Source organism: Halichoerus grypus, chromosome 5, assembly GCF_964656455.1.
Source record: "Halichoerus grypus chromosome 5, mHalGry1.hap1.1, whole genome shotgun sequence".
Classification (NCBI taxonomy): domain Eukaryota; kingdom Metazoa; phylum Chordata; class Mammalia; order Carnivora; family Phocidae; genus Halichoerus; species Halichoerus grypus.
Window position 1 is genome coordinate 133727866 of NC_135716.1, and position 20485 is coordinate 133748350.

At 41.1% G+C, this 20485-nt stretch overlaps 1 protein-coding gene across 2 annotated transcripts in view; it reads left to right on the top strand.

Annotated features, from left to right (window-relative positions):
* SLC35D1 (solute carrier family 35 member D1) overlaps positions 1–20200 on the top strand; it is a 48756-nt gene extending 28556 nt beyond the window's left edge. The window contains exons 11-12 of one of the 2 annotated variants that reach the window (XM_036077674.2): positions 1430–1512; positions 15035–20200. In XM_036077674.2, the coding sequence (XP_035933567.1) occupies positions 1430–1512; positions 15035–15143 (192 nt within the window). In that variant the 3' untranslated portion in view covers positions 15144–20200. The remainder of the gene's footprint in view (positions 1–1429; positions 1513–15034) is intronic. The other variant, XM_036077676.2, reaches the window with a different exon arrangement.
* Positions 20201–20485: the final 285 nt, after the last annotated feature.

Genomic DNA, 20485 nt, shown 5'->3' on the forward strand with positions numbered 1-20485 from the left:
GTCATTGTTCCCCAAGGGGCTATCCCTGGTTCTTGTTTCTCTGAAGCATGGTGGGAAAATTACTGAGGATACTTAATTAAAAATGGAAATGCCTACGCCCACCTCTTATACACTGAATCAGAATCTCTGAAGTAGAGCCTGGAAACCATCATTTTTAACAAGGTACGCTAACATTTGAGAATTGCAGTCTGAGTTTTGAGGTACTAGCATCTTCTCTTCTGCGCTTGCTGATGAATTCTGCTTGGGGGCATCGCTGTCTTGTCCTAATTGATTTTGAGCAGCAGGGTTTGGGTTCTCAGTCCCTTCCCTTTCTGTAGCTCCTGGGCGCTTTATGCAGATTAACCTGCCATCTCTCTGGAGCTCTGTGTTCTAAGCCGATCCTGTTACACGTTTTCCCAAGTTGCCTACTGACCTTGTTTACTGTTGCATGGTATTTAATTTTGCTCTTTCCCCTCAAAACACTAAGAAAATCTGTTCTGAGGTAACTTGCTGTCTCCATCCTTAGACCTAGAAGAGGCTGACATAATTTCGAATGCTCTCCCAAAGGGCACTCCCATTATAAATTTGAAGTTTCTTTTCGGCTTTTCAAAAACACTGTGGCACTTTACTTCTGCTTCGTAGACCCGATCTAGGCGAGCCCAGGTTCTAAAAATGTTTGCGACATTTCCCATTCCCGACAGCTGTCACAGTGGAGAGGCAGGCAGCGCCTTCTGAATGTGAGAGGAGGTTAGGGAAGAACTGAAGAGTAGCTTGAACTTCGGGAAAGTTTATTTCACCTCTGTGGCCTGCAGATAATTAAAAGGGAGCCAGATAAGCAGATGTTTACAAACCTGGGAGTTTAAGGGAGTCAGGAGAGGTAATTTTAAGTATGGGACTTTGAGATGACTTTTCATGTATTTTTTTAAGATACCAGAGAAGATACCTCTAAAAACAACGTTCATGTTGGTAAACGCCCTGTCATCCCCTTTTTCCTTTCTAAAGAAGAGGGAGAGATGCTTACACGTGAGGTTTTCCTTCTTCACTTTCCCCTCACAGGTCAACAGTTAACCTCAGTGGGAGGAAAAAGCATTCTTTTCTGATTGCCAAACGCACATGACTGTTTTCTACCCCTAGTGACAACAGTGTTTCTCTATCTAGATTTACAGCGTTAGCCCATGCCATGGGGCACGGGAAGTTGATTATCTGGTGATAATTGTCAGTGAACGCATTTAGCTTTTGGAGGGATAGATTGAGAAGAAGTTAATGTCATTTTTTATTTCTTATTTCATACTATACTCATTTTAGGATTGGTGGGTTTTTGTTATTGTCCGTTTATTTGATTTTGTATTTTAAGGATAGGTATTTGGGCCATTCTGTGGATGAGTTTATATGAATATTGAAAAAGCTCAGTTAAACCTATGTTACAGCATCTTGCCATTTTTCTTTGTAGAATATATTAATAACTTATATTGGAATGGTCTTTGGTGGAGATTATATTTTCACATGGACAAACTTCATTGGCTTAAATATCAGGTAAGTAAAAATATTTAAATGTAACCACTTTGACAAGTGGGATTTGGATACTTAATTAGTGTCACAGTAAGGGGCTATTTAATTGAAAATTTGCTCATTTATTAAACAGTTATTGAGCACCTACAGTGTATTATATATTTAATGTCTTCACATAATGCTTTTTAAGAAATGGAGATAAGATGGTTCCGTATTTATACACGGTATTTAGGGAATCTTTTCTGGAAGTTAAGCCCTTTTTACTTATTGGCCTTCAAAGAACGGTCTTCTACTCATTATGCTAGATGGCAGTACCGTGTTCTCAAGAAAACTCAGGGCTAAAGAAGAGCAGCTCTGTTAGAATTGCTTTATACATGTCTGACCTTGGACATATCACTGGATTGCTTTAGTCCAGACTTTATCAGTTATGAGGGTAACTTGTATGAAAGATCCTTTTTAGTTCCAGAATGAGTTGCATGGTTTTAAATACTGTATGTATGCTTAAAAATTCTCAAATTTGTTTTTGGGCCAGAACTCTCTCTTGAATTCCAGCTTATATCAACAGCCCACTTGACCTCTCTGGCTGACATGTCAAAAACTGAACTTTCATTTCCTCCCAAGTGTGTTCCACCCACAACCTATATATATCAGTTGCTGCAGACTCTATCCTTCTAGCCTCTCAGTTCAAATCCTGGAATCATCCTTGACTCTTCAATCTTCTACCCAGTATCCAGTGCGTTAGCAAATTCTGTTGGCTCTACCTTCAAAGTAGATCCAGAAAAGAGTCACTTGTCACCTTCTGCATTGCTCCTGTCAACATCTAAGCCACCAATATCTCTTGCCTAGGTTACCGCCTAGTCTTCTCCATTTGCATGGCTAACTCCTTTATGCCTCTCAATTTTTGCTGAAATGTTACCTTCCCAGGGAAGTCTACCCTGACAACCTTATTTAAAATTGCAACCTGCTCTCCCCCTTCTGATACTGCCACAACCCTCTTATTCTGCTTTTCTATTTCTCTTTTCCAGAGCTCTTAATCTCTTTTAATATACTATATAATTTGCTTATTTATATTTATTGCCTATTTTCTGTCTCTCTTGCTGGAATGTAAGTTCCATGGGGGCAGGGATCTCTGCCTGTGTTGTTATTTCCCAAGCTCCTAGAATGAATCCAGCTATTGCTTAATAAGTATTTGTTTGATGAGGGGTACCTCGGTGGCTCAGTCGGTTAAGCGTCTGCCTTTGGCTCAGGTCATGATTCCAGGGTTCTGGGATCGAGCCCTGCATCGGTCTCCCTGCTCAGCAGCAGCCTGCTTCTCCCTCTCCCTCTGCTGCTCCCCCTGCTTGTGCTCTCTCTCTCTCTGACAAATAAATAAATAAAATCTTAAAAAAAAAAGTGTTTGATGAATTCTATATGGATTAGTGAAAAAACACTTTGGAAACTATAAAATAGCCCTCTACCTAGAATATGGGTGTGTCATCTCTTTAACTTGAAGCAAATTATATAACCTCTCTGGGTTTTTATTGCTTCAAAGGTAAACGAGTGATGATAATACATCTTCTACCTTCTTTATGGATCAGTATGAGAATTCAAGACTAATATTGGTAATAGGTTAATAACTCATTGTTGCCCCTTCCCTGACATTTATTTGCAAGTACAGTTTAGAGGAAAAGTCATTTGTTATTTGTGGGGTGGAGTTGGGGGGTGGTGGGTGTAATGTGTACCCGAGGATCGCATATTTTAGAAGGAAGATGAGTAGTTCAGTCTCATACCTTGTTTGGAGTTGCAGTTCTGATGCTTGCTTGCTATGTGACTTTGAGTGAGTTGTTTATCTTTTCTGAGCTTCAGTTTTCTTGTGTGTTGGGGATGAAAATATCCATATCTCTTTAGAGTTGTTAGAATGAAATAATCTAATATAAAGTACCTAATTTACTGCTTGACATCTGTGCTGAGTAAATATCGTTTCTTTCATTAATATTTGTGAGAAAGGGCTAGGATATAAGGAGCAACCTGGTGGAACAGTTTTGACTTTGAATGTGACCTCTGTTTCATTCACTTCTAAAAATTTGGATTAAAGAATCATTATGGCACCATATAGACCTGACTCAGAGGTGCCTTGATTTTCTTTTTGTTCCCTTCAAATAAATAACCGTATAGCCAAAATGAAGTAAAAGCTTCTGTTTGCATGTTCAGATCTCTGCAGTACAAATCTCTTACAAGATAACAAAGTTCTTATAAGAAAGCTTTTAGGTATCTTTTCACATTGCAGGCTATTTTAAAAAACTTTTAAAGTGTCTGAGTATGTTGGAATGTTATGAGGTATGCCAGTCTAACATATACCAAATCCAACATCTTGAAAATTCTTCGAATAGAATTTCTTTTTGTGTCAGGTAGTGCATTTTAGTTCTGGTTAAACAGTCCCGTTTTGCCAGCAAAGTTACTTGATAGTGATAATTACGATAATGAGTACTCTGGTACTCATTGGTACCAGAGTACCAGATAATTGGTACTCTGTCCCTAGGTAGAATTTTTAATAATTTCTAATTGCTTTCACATTTTATTGTAATAAATTTTACATATCCTATTGCTTTACTCTCTTTTATTACAAGGCTGGGGAGAATATTGATGTACTTAACCAGCCAAGTTAGTTGCAGAGTTCGGATTAAAATCCAGGTGAATTTCTTTTCGAATACTATTTCCATTACAGTGTGCTTTTCAGCTTTGGTAGAGGAAAGTATATATTATCTAATTTTTTTCACTTTCTCTCTTTAAAATGAAAATTATGGTTTTATTACTTATATTTTTTGACTTCTTTTACTAGTTGGTAAGCAGACTCACAGGTTGTGGACATTCCTTTTTTTTTTTTTTAATGTAAAAACCAAACTTAAAGTGGCTATCATATTTCACTTTGATTAGAAATGGTGTCACTGCATCTTTGGCTGACTACACTTTGAAGGAAATCACTAATTAAACCATATTCTTAAAAGAATCTATGATTAGGGGTGCCTGGGTGGTTCAGTCAGTTAAGCATCTGACTCTTGACCTGAGCTCAGGTCTTGATCTCAGGGTCATGAGTTTGGGCCCCATGTTAGGCTCCACCTTGGGTGTGGAGCCTACTTAAAAAAAAAAAAAAAAAGATACTGTGATTAGACCCAGATAACATGTAGCTTCCCTATACCCTGCCTCGTTTCTTTGTTGTTTTAAGAAAAGTTTAAATAGCCCTTTCTCTGTTGTGATTCAAGTGCAAGAAGCAGGAGGCTTGCACTGGTAGCTACTCAGGCTTCATCCACATTGATTTTGTGATTTAGGAGGCATTTTTTTTTTCAGTAGGGCTCTGTTGAGAGCCTGGCTGTCTTCAGCTCTTCTAAATGCCTTTTTCCAGTAGCCACTTAGTGAGTGCTCACCCAAACCCAAAAAGGCAACAAGCAAGAGTAGGAAATGATTAGCGAAGGGTGGTGACAAGAGCCTGCTTCTGTACTTCGATCAGTTGGTGGACTTGGCCTGTGCCTTTGGCCTAAGTAATGTAGCCTTTCCAGATAATGACATCATCATCCTCATAACTGCCCAGGCTAGAATTCCTAGAATCTCTGGGACTCATCTTCATCTGTGATTCTTTTTTTCCTTCCATAAAAAAAAATATGATTTAAATACAGTCAGATTCGCCCCTTTTCATGTACAGTTCTGTGAGTTTTGACAAATGCATACAGTCATGTAACTACCACCGCCACGTTCATGATATAAAACAGTTGTATTGCCTCTAAAATCTTCCCATGTCCCTTTGCATTGAACCTCTCCCTCCCTGCTCAGCCCGTTTTCTATCCATATAATGTCCAGAACGTCATGGAATGGTAGCTTTTGGTCTGACTTACTTCACTTAACATACTGCATTTGAGATTCATGTTGCATTCTGAGATTCTGTTATGGATATATCACAGTTTGTTTATCCATTCACCAATTGAAAGACGTTTGGGTAGTTTCTAGTTTTTAGCTGTTTCATATTAGCTGTTGAAACACTTGCATAAAAGTTTGTGAACATAAGTTTTCATTTCACTTGGGTAAATACCTAGGAGTGGAATTTCTGGGTTGTCTGGTAAGTGTATGTTTAACTTCATAAGAAATTGCCAAACTTTTTTCGAAAATGTCTGTACCGTTTCGCATAGCCCTCAGCCACATATGATGCTCTGTGATGGTTGCTGCACATCCCAGCCCTTGGTTTTGTCAGTTCTTGTTTTTTAAATTCTAGACATTCTGATAGATCTATAGTGGTATCTCATTGTGGATTTTTTTTTTTAAGATTTATTTATTTGAGAGAAAGAGTGGGGGCGGTGGACAGAGGGAGAGAAAAACTTAGGCAGACTGTGTGTTGAGCGTGGATCCCTATGCGGGGCTTGAACTCACGACCCTGAGTTCACTTTCTGAGCTGAAACCAAGAGTCAAAAGTTAACCGACTACGCCATCCAGGCGCCCCTCATTGTGGTTCTTTAATTTCCATAATGATTCATGATGTTGAACATCTTTTCACATGCTTATTTGCCATCTGTATATATACTTTGGTAAAATGGCTGTTCAAATATGTTGCCCATTTTTTAAAAATTGGGTTATGTGTTTTAAGTTTTGTTTTGTTTTGTTTTTTTGAAGATTTTATTTTTAAATAATCTCTACACCCAACCCGGGGCTCAAACTCATAACACCGAAATCAAGAATCACATGCTCTACTGACTGAGCCGACAAGCGCCCCTTGTTTTCTTAAATTTTGTTTTGTTTTGTTTTGTTAAGTTTTGAGAGTTCTTTATTTATTGGGGATACAAGTCCTTTATCAGATATGTGATTTACAAGTATTATTTCCCAGTCTGTAGCTTGTCTTTTCATTTTCTTATTACTCTTGTTTGAAGAGCACAATTTATAAGGCTACTTTATCAGTTTTCCTTCTATGAGTTGTGCTTTAGTGTAACCCAAGGTTACAAAGATTTTCTCTGATGTGTTCTTCTAGAAGTTTTATAGTTTTATTTAAAATTAGGTATATAGCCCATTTTTGGATTAATTTTTATATATTGTATAAGATAGGGATGAAAAGTTCTTTTTATATTGTGTGTGTGTGTGTTTTTAATATAGATATCCAGTTCCAGTACCTTTTATTGAGAATGCTATCCTTTCTCTGTTGAATTGCCTAATTCTTTGTAACACTCTTTTTTTATTATCACTATTTTATAAATTAGGAAGCTGAGCCTAGAGAGGTTAAGGAAGTTGAGTGAATTCTGAAGCTATGCATTGAGCGTGTGCCTGTATGCCAGGCATTATGTTCTAGAGGGACATGGTGCATTCCCTTCTAGATCTGCCAATGTCACACAATTAGAAGTCAGTCATGTCACAAGGATTTTAACCCAGATGGGTTGGACTCCAGAGTCTCAAGTTCTCATTCCTTAATGCACCTCATTCAGCAAATGACTGACTGATTACAATGTAGCCTAGTAAACTGTTTATGTATCATCACCATTTTAGATTCTTGGCTATTTGAGGGCAGAAATCACTTGTCTTATTTACAGTTGTGCCAGTATTTATCAGCACCTGACACATAATAAGCATTCAACTAGTAATAGTAACAAAATATTAACGAATATCTGTATTTTTTAAGATTTTATTTATTTGTCAGAGAGAGGGAACACAAGCAGGGGGAGAAGCAGGCAGAGGGAGAGGGAGAAGTAGGTTTCCTGCTGAGCAGGGAGCCCGATGTGGGGCTCGATCCCAGGACCCTGGGATCATGACCTGAGCTGAGACACTTAACAACTGGGCCACCCGGGTGCCCCTTAAGAATTTGTACTGGGCATTGTCCTGAGTACTCGTACTTAATCTCTGTAGCAGCCCTATGAGATAGATGCTGGGAATATTCCGTTTGACAGAGAGAGGCTAAAAAGCTGGTACCATAGCACCCAGCTGGTAAGTACTCCATCCATGATTTGCCTTCCAAGTCTTCGTTCTTAATCACAGTCTAGTAAATAGTGGATAGATGAATGGATTAATTTTATTTTCATATCCCTTTATGATATGCCATCATATTGGTTACATACTCTTAAGTCAGCCTCCTTTAGGGTCACAAAACTCATTTTACGGTAGCTTCTGAGGCCACACGATGGTCTACACAGTCTCTGGGATGGGACATGGTGCAGCTCAGAGTAGTTCCAAAGTTGGTTCCTGAGGACTTTGGTCTAGCCAGCTCTGCTCAGCACCTGAATCTACTGTTCCCTCATTTTGGATTCCTTTGCCTATTTCCTTAGAAAGAGGAGTTGCTTCCGATTTTCAGACTGCTTCTCCTCCCGCAAAATTCCATCCTAGTAGATTCTGTTCTGGTTCCAGACTTCTCCTGAAGGACATAAGCTTTTCCTTCGCTTAGTGGTTCTCTAGGCAGGAGGACATGTTTTGTGTTACCAGTTAGTCGCTGCTGATGTAATCCCCACTAGGCTATTTATAGAGTTATATAACTGACATCTGTCTCACTAGAGTGACTTAGACTTTTGAATAGGCTCTAGGGAGGTTGGCTAGCTGTTGGTTATATCAGTATTTCTGACAGAAGAGCACTGAAATGGAATGTAGCAAAAAATCTGTGTTCTGTTACCGTACCGCCACAAGTTATTTATAATTCACCTTTTGCAACCTCAGGCTTTTTTTTTTTTTTTTTTTTGCTCTCAGTTTTTGAACTCAAGTTGTCTATCCTAAGTCTGCCACTAAACTTCTCTGATTCACCCTGTGGGAGTCCTGTGGAAACTCTGGGTCTGGAGGTGTTTTGCAGGAGACTTATGACATTGGAAGGAACCTCCTCCAGGTGTGGAAGACACATAAAATACGTTATCCTTTTAGTTGTGATGGGAGTCCACCCACATTCTAAGGTTTTTTAAGAGGCAGAAAAGAAAAAGTATAGCTTGGACTCAGCCCCAAGTTGAGGAACAATATCAAAGATGTCAAGAAAGCAAAAAAAAAAAAAAAAAAAAAAAAAAACCTCTTTCTAAATATGTAAGAGAATCCCCCCTCCAAAAAACTAAACAGTAAGAATAGGTAGAAAACAAGTTTTAGGCTTATATTCTTGTTTTTCTGTAACTTTTCTCTAGTGCAGTCTAAAACAACACCACCACCAACAAACCTATCCATCTATCTGGCGCCTCCCCAGAATTCTCATTTAAGAGTATTTGCCTGATTCATTATCAGTTAATAAAGCAAATAATATCCTTGTCACAGCCCATGAGTTCCAAACAACATCACAACAGGATTGGGGAGCCTTTTATTTGTTTCTAAATTTACTCCTGGGCAAATTCCTAAAACTCCTAGGCAGATAGAATGGTTCACATCCTGGCCAGACATCTGTGACTAAGGTACTTCTATTTTTAAAGTATGTGCACGGACCAACACTTACCCTGGTGTAGAAAGGACGTAAATACACATGTGGGAAGGCGGCAGATAGGGAGTCAGTGTTGAGTGCCTGGTCCCTGACGCCATCTTTACAGCACCATCTCGTTAGTCACCTCCAGTTCACGGCACAGTGAAATGGAGACTTAGCTGCCCTAGTGAGAAGCAGAACTGAGATTCTTACCCTGATCCGACTAGAAAAATCTGCCCCGTGGTTTAGCCATGTGAGGGCACATGGGATAAGAGATCAAATGACCCCCTTTGTTCTGAACAGTTCCCAAAGCTGCCTTGCTTATCTCCTCCCTCACCACTGATTGGTCTCTATGCTCCTATCTCCTCTGGTAGGCAGAGTAAGAATCAGAATTATGGAACCCATTCTGTGTGTATGTTAAAGAAAGTGATGACTTAGTGTATACAAAGCCATAGACTAATTTTTCTGTTCAGGGAATTTGTAATTTAGCTGGGAAGATTCATTTATTCATAAACAAATGTATGGTTGATACCTGTCAAACATTGTTTAAGGCACGGGGATAGAGCTGCTCTCAAAACTGACCAAAACCCTTGCCCTTCATGGAGTTTTCCTTCTAGTAGGGGAGACAAAAAAATGAATGAAGATAAATGAGTGAAGTATTTGCTGGTAATCAATGATAACTGTGATGATCAATGGAGAAAAATAAAGCAAGGAAGGGGAATAAAGAGTATCACAGGGGGTGGGGTCACTTACTGAGAAGGTTACATTTTCTGTAAATACCTAAAAAATGGAGGGAATGAACCACATCGATTTCTGGAGGGAAGAGCAAGTGAAAAGAGCCTGAAGTAGGAGTGTGCCTGGTGTTTAGGGAACGGGTGAGGCCAGTGTGGTGGGAGTAGCGTGGATGAGATGAGATGGGGCCATACAGGTAATGGGGTGGGGTGATAGGTTGGGAACTACTTTTAAGAGACGGTGAGATATTGGAGGATTTTGTATAAAGGAATGACATGATCTGATTTAGTTTTAACAGGATTCCTTTGCCCACCACTGTGTTGAGATTAGGGGCAAGGAGGAGGGAAAGAGTGAAATGATTATGTTAACAGTAATGGCTTTGATTCATGTAGGAGTCATAAAGCATTTATTATGACATTAGGCATGTATATGGCCTTAATAACGACAATGATGAGGTACTTCTCTACATTCTCTTGAGAGCTTTCCACAGCTGTCATCACACAAGTGTCACAAAATACTGTTCAGCCTGGTACCTGTCATAAGGCTGTGGTTGTCTGCTTGGGGGACTGCATAGAGGAAAGGCTCCGTAGGTGAGGCCTTGAGCAGTAGGTAGGATTTGAGGAGGTGGAAAATAGAAGGGGGTATTCCAGCCATTGAGTACTGCCTGAGCAAAAGCAAGGAGCTGGACGTGCAGATGTTGGATAGGAGACTGGGAGGATGGGCAGCAGGTACTCCAGAATGGCTGGAGTAAGGGATTTCACAAGAGTAGTGCTGGAAAAGTAGACCGGCCCCCGAGTGTGAGGTGCCTCGAGTGTCTCCTAACACAGGAAGGAGGAATATACCCCACTCGGAAGACATGGTGAGAGTTTCTGCTAAACTGCGGGTAATAGAGGTGAGGCCAAGGCTTGCTCACTCAGTACAATTAAGGCCTCTGTGGGATGACCAAAGATAAGAGGCCTTACTATACCTGGGACTCCTTGAGTTCTGGGTGAATGGGTGTGCAGCCATGAAGATGAGAAAAAGCAGCAATTGGCAAAACCTGTTTCTTTTTGCTTTTTGGCAGAATTAGTTCCTGGTGTGCCGTGGCATTTTGACTTTTATCCATATTGGATGTCTACTGTATGCTAATTAACCTTTTGAACTCATCTATTGTCCTATTATATAATTTAAGTATAAAATTTAAATTATAAAATTAACAAATTTTGTATAGCCTCTTGTTATATAAATAAATAATATAATTTAATTCTCCCTTCAGTCCTCTAAGAGTGGTATTCTAATGGCCATTTCCCAGATGGGCTCATTTCACAGAGCCGAGGCTCTGAGAGGTTAAGTAACGTGTCCCCCATCCTAGAGCTTTGTGAATATATCGGAGTCAACAGTCAGCACTGTTCACCTCTGTGCTTCTCTCTGTTCAGACTGGAAAGCTCTGGAAGGTGATATGTACAGAGGCAACACGGCTCTGCTTTATTTGGCTTGTGAGAAGGAGGAAAGAAGGCTCCCAGCAGCTGCTGTGTGGAGAGTTAAGATGGGGTGTAGGAAGAATGTACCCAGAGGTCCAGTTGCCACTATTTGGCAGGAATTACTGTATGTTAGGAAATAGCAATAAAAGTCACACTGCCCTGGGTCACAGGTTTTGGTGTAGATTGCCATGTTTTACATGTGGAATACAGAAGGCAGAGTCTGGTCTGAGAGGCAGAGCTGCGCGGCCAGACACATGAGCAGACGTGTCCGCACGAGGGGAGATGGAGACAACCTGGACCTTAGGACTCTCGCTCCCTGAGCATGGAGTTGCCGTATGTAAGGCATTTCTAGCATCTGTTTGTAGCATGGATATCTCAGTGAGGCTGGGAAATATGTGTGTGGCTGTAGGTGTAGGAGAAGTAGATCGAGTCTGCCTGGCTTGGGAAGATGAGAAGTGGTCAGAGCGGGTGAAGCGGCCCAGTCTTGCAGCATTCTAACTAGACCCCTGTCTGTGGTGCACAGGATCCTGGTCTTCCTCTACTATTCAGCTCCTGGCTGTGTCTGTCACGGCAGGGTCAATGAATTAACAGTTGGTGGTCTGTGATCTGAATATGAGGCAGGTGGAAAATTGCTTGAGATTTTAAAAAATGAATATTTAGGATGGTCAAATATATAAATAATAAGCCCAGAATATCAGAAGTCACCATCTTTAATGTGAATATTTACGGAACCAATAGATGGAGAAGTTTTTTTGTTTGAAGTCATAGAAGATCCTTAATTCCCAACCATTTGGTAGTGATGTGTAAAGGTTCATATAGCAACCCCCCCGCCGCCCACCACCACCGCGCACCCCTGCTCCAATCTGGGCTTTTCCCTTTCTTTTCTCCACCCTCCTCTTCCCCTCCTCGAAGCTTGCCCACATGCCCAAAGCTGCTTGGAAGCAATTTAGACTCCCTTCCAAAGCATCAGTTCACCACTGCTCGGCACACAGGATCCTTGTGGATGGATACTCAGTTCTCTTGAGGCGATTTGGAAATGACCATTTCTGAAAACGTGAATATTTGATAATAAAGTCAGGAATAAAGAGATGAAAAATGTTTTGTTACTGCCTCATGCTGGAACCTGTATGAATTTGAAAAGTCTGCTCTTTCATCTCCCGAGTTTAGAACAGCAATCTCTGTGTTCTGGTTATTCAGACAACTTCATGGCAACAGAGCGCCCTCCTTTGGCATGAGGTTACATCTCCAAATTATACCACCCTACTTTTGTTAACAGTGCATCCCCCTCTAGTCTGTGAGTAGCAGGGCTGACAGGGAAGGGAGGGGAAGGAATATATATTTCCTGATTGTTTACCATGTGCCAGGATTAGGGCCTGGCTTCTTTATGCATGTGATCTCATTTATAGAGAGTATTATTCTTATTTTATTAATACAGAAATAGAATCTCAGAGAAATTAATAAATTTGCCAAGGGTCACAGAGCTAGCAGTATTATTCAAGATTTGAACCAAGACCTAACTCCACAAAGTCCATGTTTTTTCATTACGCTAACTATGCTAGGGATGTATGGGGTCCAGGATCATCATAAGGATGAGGCCTAGAAGAAATTCCAGGGTATTCTTTGTTTTCTTCAGTCCTACACTGCTCCATTATTTCTCTCCCAAGTGAAATCAGCTTAATATAAACATCAGAGATTGTCTTGACAGGAAAAATAAAGAAAGCATTGTTTAAGGTTGTTGTGGGAGGAGGACCCTAGAGGATAGCATGAAAGAAAGAAAGGAGCAATCCTACTTGGTGTGTGGAGGGGGCGGGGTTGGAGGCGAAGGGAACTTTGTCCTGTAGATGTACGTGTGAACCTCAAAGAATGTTGAGATTCTGTCAGGGAGGCTCCAGTAAGCCATCACCTTGGGTCCTAGCCCAGCTCCCCGGGAAGTCATCGACTTGATGCACTAGAAAACCAGAAGAGTTTCTAGAAGAGTCTGAGAGATCACATTCTCTAAAAAGAAAGAAAAGAAAGAAAAAGAAATGGAAAAAAACGACCAGATGAAGGAAAAGAAGCTTATGAAACTGGCACCGAGACTGGGTCCATGAGGCTGCTGTCTTTGGGCCGGCGCAGATGTTTATTGTACTGCTGTGTAGGGTCAGGCCAGTGCGGAGGACCTGGTAGGGCTAAGAGTAAGGCCTTAGACATTTGTAGGCGGATGGGAACAAAATAAGGACCAGCATCTCTTCTATCAAGTGGAGCAGGGGTCATAAGGAAGGAAGCTGTTTCAATGGAGATGATAGGGTTGACATGGGTTTTATTCTGATCCATTATTAGGATGTTTTGTGACCCTGAGCAAGTTATCTTAGAACTCTGGAACTGAGTTTCTTTGTCTTCAAAATGAGCACCTTGCCAGGGATATTGTACTTTGCAGGAATCTTGCAGTGGCAGATGTATGATAAATGCTTGACATGTAGTAGACTTTAGGAAACGGTCACAATTTGTTGATTAAGTGCTGTGACTGCCTGATTCTGCTTCCTTATTTGCAGGAGCGAGGCATCTCTTACCCTGCTGTAGCTGGTGTGGGGCTGGAATCCCAAAGCCTAGAGGAGAATAGAACTAAAGTCTTCTTTTTTTTTTTAAGATTTTATTTATTTGAGGGAGATACAGATAGTGAGAGAGAAAGAACAGGAGTGGGGAGGAGAGGGAGAAGCATGCTCCCTGCTGAGCAGGGAGCCTGATGTGGGACTCGATCCCAGGACCCTGGGATCACAACCCAAGCCGAAGGCAGATGCTCAACTGACTGAGCCATGCAGGCGCCCCAAGAATAGAACTAATTTCAAATAAGGTGCAAGTTCATGAGTCAAATGGATAGGCAAAAGGTGGGGGGCCAAATCCAGGAGGAGGAACATCTGAAAGCAGAGTCTGGGCCAAGATGCCAAGTGGAGACCCAAGAGAGTCACAGGTGTCAGGCTTAGCAGAAGAGCAGGTCAGAAGAGTCTCGAGTGTCTCTGTGAGCTCCCCCAGCTTACTTTCAGTTAGTTAATGGGGCAGGGGGCTGTGTATCCCATGTGGGTTTGAGGTCGCCACAGAAAATAGACAAGTGTAATCACTGTCCCTCACGTGCGCCTTCCGTCACGGTGGTCAGTGTGGTGGACGAGTGAGGGGTACCAGAAAGCAACTCAGAGGCTGAGGGCTCAGGTGATAGGTTCTCCACTGTGAACTTGATTCTGGTCAGAGAGAAACTAGCTCTGAATCCCCCAGGGTCTGCATGTTTACTTACTAATTGGGATGTTTTTTATTCTTATTAAAAATTACATTTCTTTGTCTTGATTATTTTTTAAAATACAGAAAATAGGAATAAAAAAAGAAATCACCTGTGATCTCACCATCTAGATGTAACAACCATTAATATTCTTGTGTTCTCTCTAGACTTTATTCTGATGCATATCAACGTACATATTCATGTTTAATAATGGGATTAGACAATACCTCATGTTTTGTGAGATTTTTTTCATTTAAGATGTCATTGCTGTTTTTGTTTTATATTATGAGATACATCATATTCTCTTGTATGAATTTATGTAATTCCCTCTTGGGACATTTACCCTTTATCTGATTTTCTGCTATTACAAATTTTGTGGTAAACTCTTTCTTGGTAAGTCTAGGAAGATGTACACAATTCTTCCGTGAAGTAGATAGCTTGGTCAAAGGATAAGCAGAATTAAAAGGTTTTTTACTTCAGCAAATGGTATTCCAGAAGGGTGGTATAAAATTGGCACACCTGCCGGCAGATGTGTACAAACATTCATTTCCCCAGAGCATCGGCAATAGTGCACGATACCATGATGAGGGAGCGTCTTTAGTTTGGTAGCTGGAAACACTACATGTGTTTTAATTTTACATGCTGTTGATTTATGACGGTAACTCCAGCCCTCAACACTGGTCTCCCATACATTCGCCATTCCTTCCTTCTTTCCTCCCTGATGGTGGTTTTCTGTTTTTGCAGCATTGCTGGGAGCCTGGTGTATTCCTACATCACTTTCTCTGAAGAGCAGCTGAGCAAACAGTCAGAGACCAGTAACAAGCTGGACATTAAGGGGAAAGGAGCAGTATGACCAGAGGATTGCTTCGACGACGTAGGCCCAAGTTTTTGATCAACTGAGAACACTGGCAGTTCTTACACAGACACTGAGGGGTGTCCCGATTATGGAGAAAATAACCATTCCTTTGCACTTGTACAATCTGAGGATTGATTGCTGCCTTTTAAAATTTTATGAGAGAAACTTATAATTGACTCTATTTTAAATATGCCGTTGGAATTAATTTATATCAAACTGGAAAATGTACCAGGCTTTTTAATTTATTTCTTTTATGCCGACAGTGAAACATCGGTGTTTTGAAAATCTTGTATCCCATAGTTTGATATCCAGGTGTCCCTTAGAAGCTGCATATATACAATGCTCCAGCTGGAGCCTCCTCGTTCAAATTGTTGCTGCATATAGAGGGAGGTTAGCCTTCCTTCTGCTGGAAATGCAGCCAAGTATCTAAAATTTCTCCTTTTTAAATTTTATTTCTTAACAATGGCATTTTCTTCATAAGGATATTATGACTGCATTTGCTAAAGATGACAGCTTTGGCACTACAAAACTGTGTGGGCTTTGAAGTTGTATTGGTTTCCATGTTGGCTTCCCTGAGAACCCCTGGGATGGGCACAGTGCATCCCTTGAAATTATGCTATTCCCTCTTTGTTGTGTAGGATGGCGATAATGAAGGGATGGAGAAAGTAGGCCTCTTACTCATTTATTCATCTATAGGATTCATTCAGCTCAAATGTACTGGGTATGTAATATGTACCTGGCATTATGCTAAGTGCTGGGAGTACAGAGATGTTTTTGGAGGTAGTTAAATGATCTCACTCCTGCTGTTGTGACCGAGGGTTAAGAAAGAAAACTTAACTTGATGATCCATTCAGAAGAAGTTCTGAACAAGTCACAGAAATTTTTTTCAGCTCTTAGAAACTGCAAGTCCGTAAATGGGCTTGGAAGCACCTGCCCTTACCTACCCCACAGTGGTGAAACCAGATGCTACAACATGAGATGACATGCATGTGAAGAGCTGCATTTTATTTATTTAACAGTTTTTTTTAATTTTTTTTTTTTTTTTTAACTCTGTACCCAATGTGGGGCTTGAACTCATGACCCCAAGATAAGAGTTGTATGGACAGCTGCATTTTGTAAACCATGCAGGTCAGCCCTTCTTCCCTGAGGGAGAATGGCAGGCCAGCAAGGTGGCCACCATCTCTTTCCTGTGCTTCCCTCCTCTGGGTTTGGTTGCTATTCTTTTTACTCCTCTTTGAATTAACACAACTAGGCCTTACATTCCTGAATGTATTGGTTTGAGGGGAAAGCCTGTTTAGATGTTTCTGTATTGTCAAGGCTTGGTCTTTGTCTGGGTGTCAGCATTAGAGCTTAAATGGCACGAGCGTAGCCGTCTCCTCTGGATACTCTCACCCACATCTTGTGTCCCTTGGGCATGTCAGCTTCTCTCAAGACTTCTGTTACATCCTGGGAGAGCAGCTGTGGATGGGCACTGCCTGAATTGCCTCTCTGGGCAGGAAGGGGCCTCCCTCACACACAGCGCTGTGAGCTGGCACAGAGCCATCCCCCGACTTCGGGTCTGAGTGTTTGCACAGGCTGGTTGTGCGGTCAGTGCAGAAGAGGCTGGGTACTTCGGCAGTGGTACACACTAACTTCTCTTTCACTGGGTTTGGAATCCACAGGGCTCTGTTGATCCAAACAATTAGCATTTTGGTGGCTTAACGGGAGACCTGGAAGGTTTTGATTTTTTTAATTTTAAAAAATTATATTGAGGTCATTTTCATATTCGTGTGTTTCCTGTATTTGGATTTGTCTTCACTAAAGCCTGACCAGTGGTATTGGGTCCCTAGAATTAGCCTCATGGCCAACTTCCAAGCTAAAAGCTCCCAAGGCTCCCTTTTTTTAGGGTCATCTGATCTAACAAAATTCTGGGGGGGGGGCGCATAGGACATTATCTTGTCAGATGGTTTTTCTTGTCTCTGTTTTACCAATAAGAAAACAAGACTCAGAGGAAGAAGGTGACTTGCTAAGAAGTAAAAATTCATGTTTCTCCTGTTGAACCATTCTGCCATTGATTAACTGCCCTTTTCCTTTGAGAATGAGGAAATGGGGGTGCCAGCTGAGTTAGCTTGAGCCCTTTCAAGGAGGCAAGTGCTTGGTTGAATGTGCAGTCAGAGAGGAATAGGCTTTGCAAATTAGGGACAGTGGTGCCGGAGCTTCTATCTAGCTTCCAGGCTGGCCTCCGTTGATAGGAACTCTGGCTGTGAATGTTGCCTGCCACTGCCTGGTTTTGCCTGGATAAGGTGGAAAGGCATTGTGAGAGTTAATTTTAGTGGTTCTGTTCCTCCTTCTACCAAGCCACATGGAGGGAACTTTGACTTTAGAAATAATTTTAGTTGTAGAATTTCTCATTATGAAAGGCCTTTGGATGTGTCTAGAGCTATTAGGCTAGAACCCCAGCAGGGGTTGAACTGCTTCTTGGGGGTCAGGTTTCTTGAAGATCTGTCATCTCTCTAGGTTTGAGAAAATCATGTGTAATTACAGCCTCACTAAATGCACATGACCTTAGACCCCCCCCACCCCCTCCCCGGGCTAAACTTGCTGACTGGTCAGAAGCAGCAGAGCAAGTGAAGCTGCTGTCCTGCCGGGTTCTGATTCCTAGATGCCCCTTTCGACTTCCACCAACATGTCAAGATAAGAGAAAGCAGCCTGGGGAAGTTAGAGACTGAATAGACTGGCCAGCCATTTTTGGAGTTTCTCAGTTATGTGCAGGCTTGGCTCTAGTGAACTAGAGCTTTACCTGGTGCTCTAACATCACCCAGAATGTCTGGATTTTGCCCCAAGGTTGATATTTTACAAGGCAAAAACTCCATGACCTACTAACTACCTCCTGGGAGAAAGAGAGGCAGCTTTATAGTTAAATCCTTAATTTGCCCTTTGAGACAGATGAGCTGTGATGAGAATTTTGAAAACCAAATTCCGTCTAGTGGCTCCTCTTCTTGAGTTAATGACAACAAAGTCCTCTTTGGCCATTCTGCTTTTTATTTCGTGCCAGATTGATTCAGATAACCCTGGTTGACCAGACTGCACTTTGCCAACGTGTCAGGTGATTTTTAATTGCTTCATATGGCTATTGGCTTTATAAGTCAGTTAACTTGCATGTTGGTTTAAAAAAACATGGCATCTGCAAGTTTTCTATAGTCCTGTCGTATCAAGAATCCATGGAAAGTTCGGGTCAGTAACGCCGAAACAGGTTCTTCACGGAAAGACTAGTAGAGTTTCATATTTGACTGGTTTGGAATAGTGCTTAGGATTTTGGACCTGCTTTTGTTATGGTGGTCTTATCAGTGAACAGAGATTTATTGAGCATCTTTTGTATGCCAAGCTCTGGGGAAACCACCATGAATAGGACAGTTCTTGCTCTCAAGGAATGTGTAATTCTTTAGCCAGACCCATAATAAGAGAAAGGAAATGAAAGGAGTCAGTGATTTGTAAGTAAGAGCTGTTGGCAGTTACCGTAGATTAGGGGTGCCCCGCCCACCCATAGAGCTGAAGCATTTTTTTAATCTAAAAGGACTTTTAACAACTCCTGCTACTCTTCCAGCTCAGAGAGAAGTGCCAGGCTATTAGAATTGTGTGGCTAGCCTGGGTTCCCCCTCCCTCTGTTTCACATATTCTTTCTTCCCCATAACTGTGTCATCCAGGAGTCACCCCTTCTCCTCGGTTTCAGTTACCCGTGGTCAACCGAGGTCTGGAAGCAGATGCTCCTCCTTCTGACATATCCTCAGAAGGTCAGTAGTAGCTTCACGCTACCTCACGATGCCTGCATCATTCTCCTCGCTTCATCTCATCACATAGACATTTTATCACCTCATATCGTCACAGGGGTGAGTGCAGTCCAATAAGATACTTTGAGAGACGCCACATTCATGTAACTTTAATTACAGTATATTGTAATTTTTCTATTTTATTGTTGGTTGTTAATCCCTTACTGTGCCTAATTTATAAATTAAACTTTATCATATGTGTGTATAGGACAAAAGCACGCATAGGGTTTGGTACTGTCTGTGGCTTCAGGCGTCCACTAGGGATCTTGGAACACATCTCTGTGGATGAGGGGGGGCTTCCGCATCGGCTCCTCCTTAGGAACGAGGCTGTAATTGATGTTTCCTTCCTCGAGGGAAAAACTATAATATTCACAATAAATGAGATAATGGATGTGAAACTACTTCAGCACGATGCCTCGTACATACTAGGCATCCGGCAAGTGTTGTTACCATCATAATTTCATGGTGAGGCTGTAGGCAAACTAGATACTTCATCTCTGCTCCTCAAAATGCTAGAGGCCTGGGCAGTGGGTATGTTTCTTGAAAAACATGACCCTGTACTTTGTTGCCTCTGGAATGTTTAAATAACTGTCTTTTTTAAAAAAAAAAAAAAATGCCTACTGGATATAATTGTGGCCATTATGTGATGCAGGTCATTCCACCTGTTTTTAAAAAAGAACAAAGATACTTATATTTTGGTGGTGAATTTCAAAAGAGAAAAAGTGATTTTCTATCTTCACCTCAGAATGGTGATGCTGGTTACGCTTTCCCAGTTTGTCTCCTTAAGGTGTAGCTCTTCTACAGGCTCCGCAAGCCAGACACTCCTTCTTCCCTTTTCCGAGTGAAACACATTGGCTCTGTGGCTTCTCTGGTGCCATCACTGTGTTCTGAGCTTGTCTGCTAGGTCTTATAGGAGGGCGCCACTTCACGATGGTAAGAAAAGATATTCGGGTTTTTTTAAGCTTTCTTTTTTGCATTTTTAAAAAGAAATCTGCTGGTTAGATTTATTGTCTCACAAAAATGTTTTTAGAGATTGTTTTTTCATGCTGATGATCAACTAATTTTTGTCTACAATTGTTGGCCTATCACAGTATTTTTTCAGTACAGATCCTATTTACGAAATGACCATTTTAGTGTTTTTAAAAGGTACTAAGGATTGAGATATGTAAATCAGGTGACATAAATATGAAAATTATGTGCCTAAATATTTTTGTAAAGGTTTCAAATAAATACTTTTTCCTGAACACATGTATTAAAATTCCTTTCTAAGTGCATACAGAGAGCTGTAAGTCTGCCCACATTTAAGAGGATGGCATCCAGTTAGTTGATTGAAACCCTGTTATAAACAGTTTGCCACCATGATACTGTGATTTATAATAGAAATTTATATTTGATCTTTGTCCCTGTTCCTGGCACATAGCTCCTAAAGTTCTTGTACATTATAACAAAAGATACTCCTGTAGCTCATATCTATTTTTGTTCCGAGTTGTTGAAATAGTTCCATAGCCATAAAGATGAAATGGGAGTCTTTTG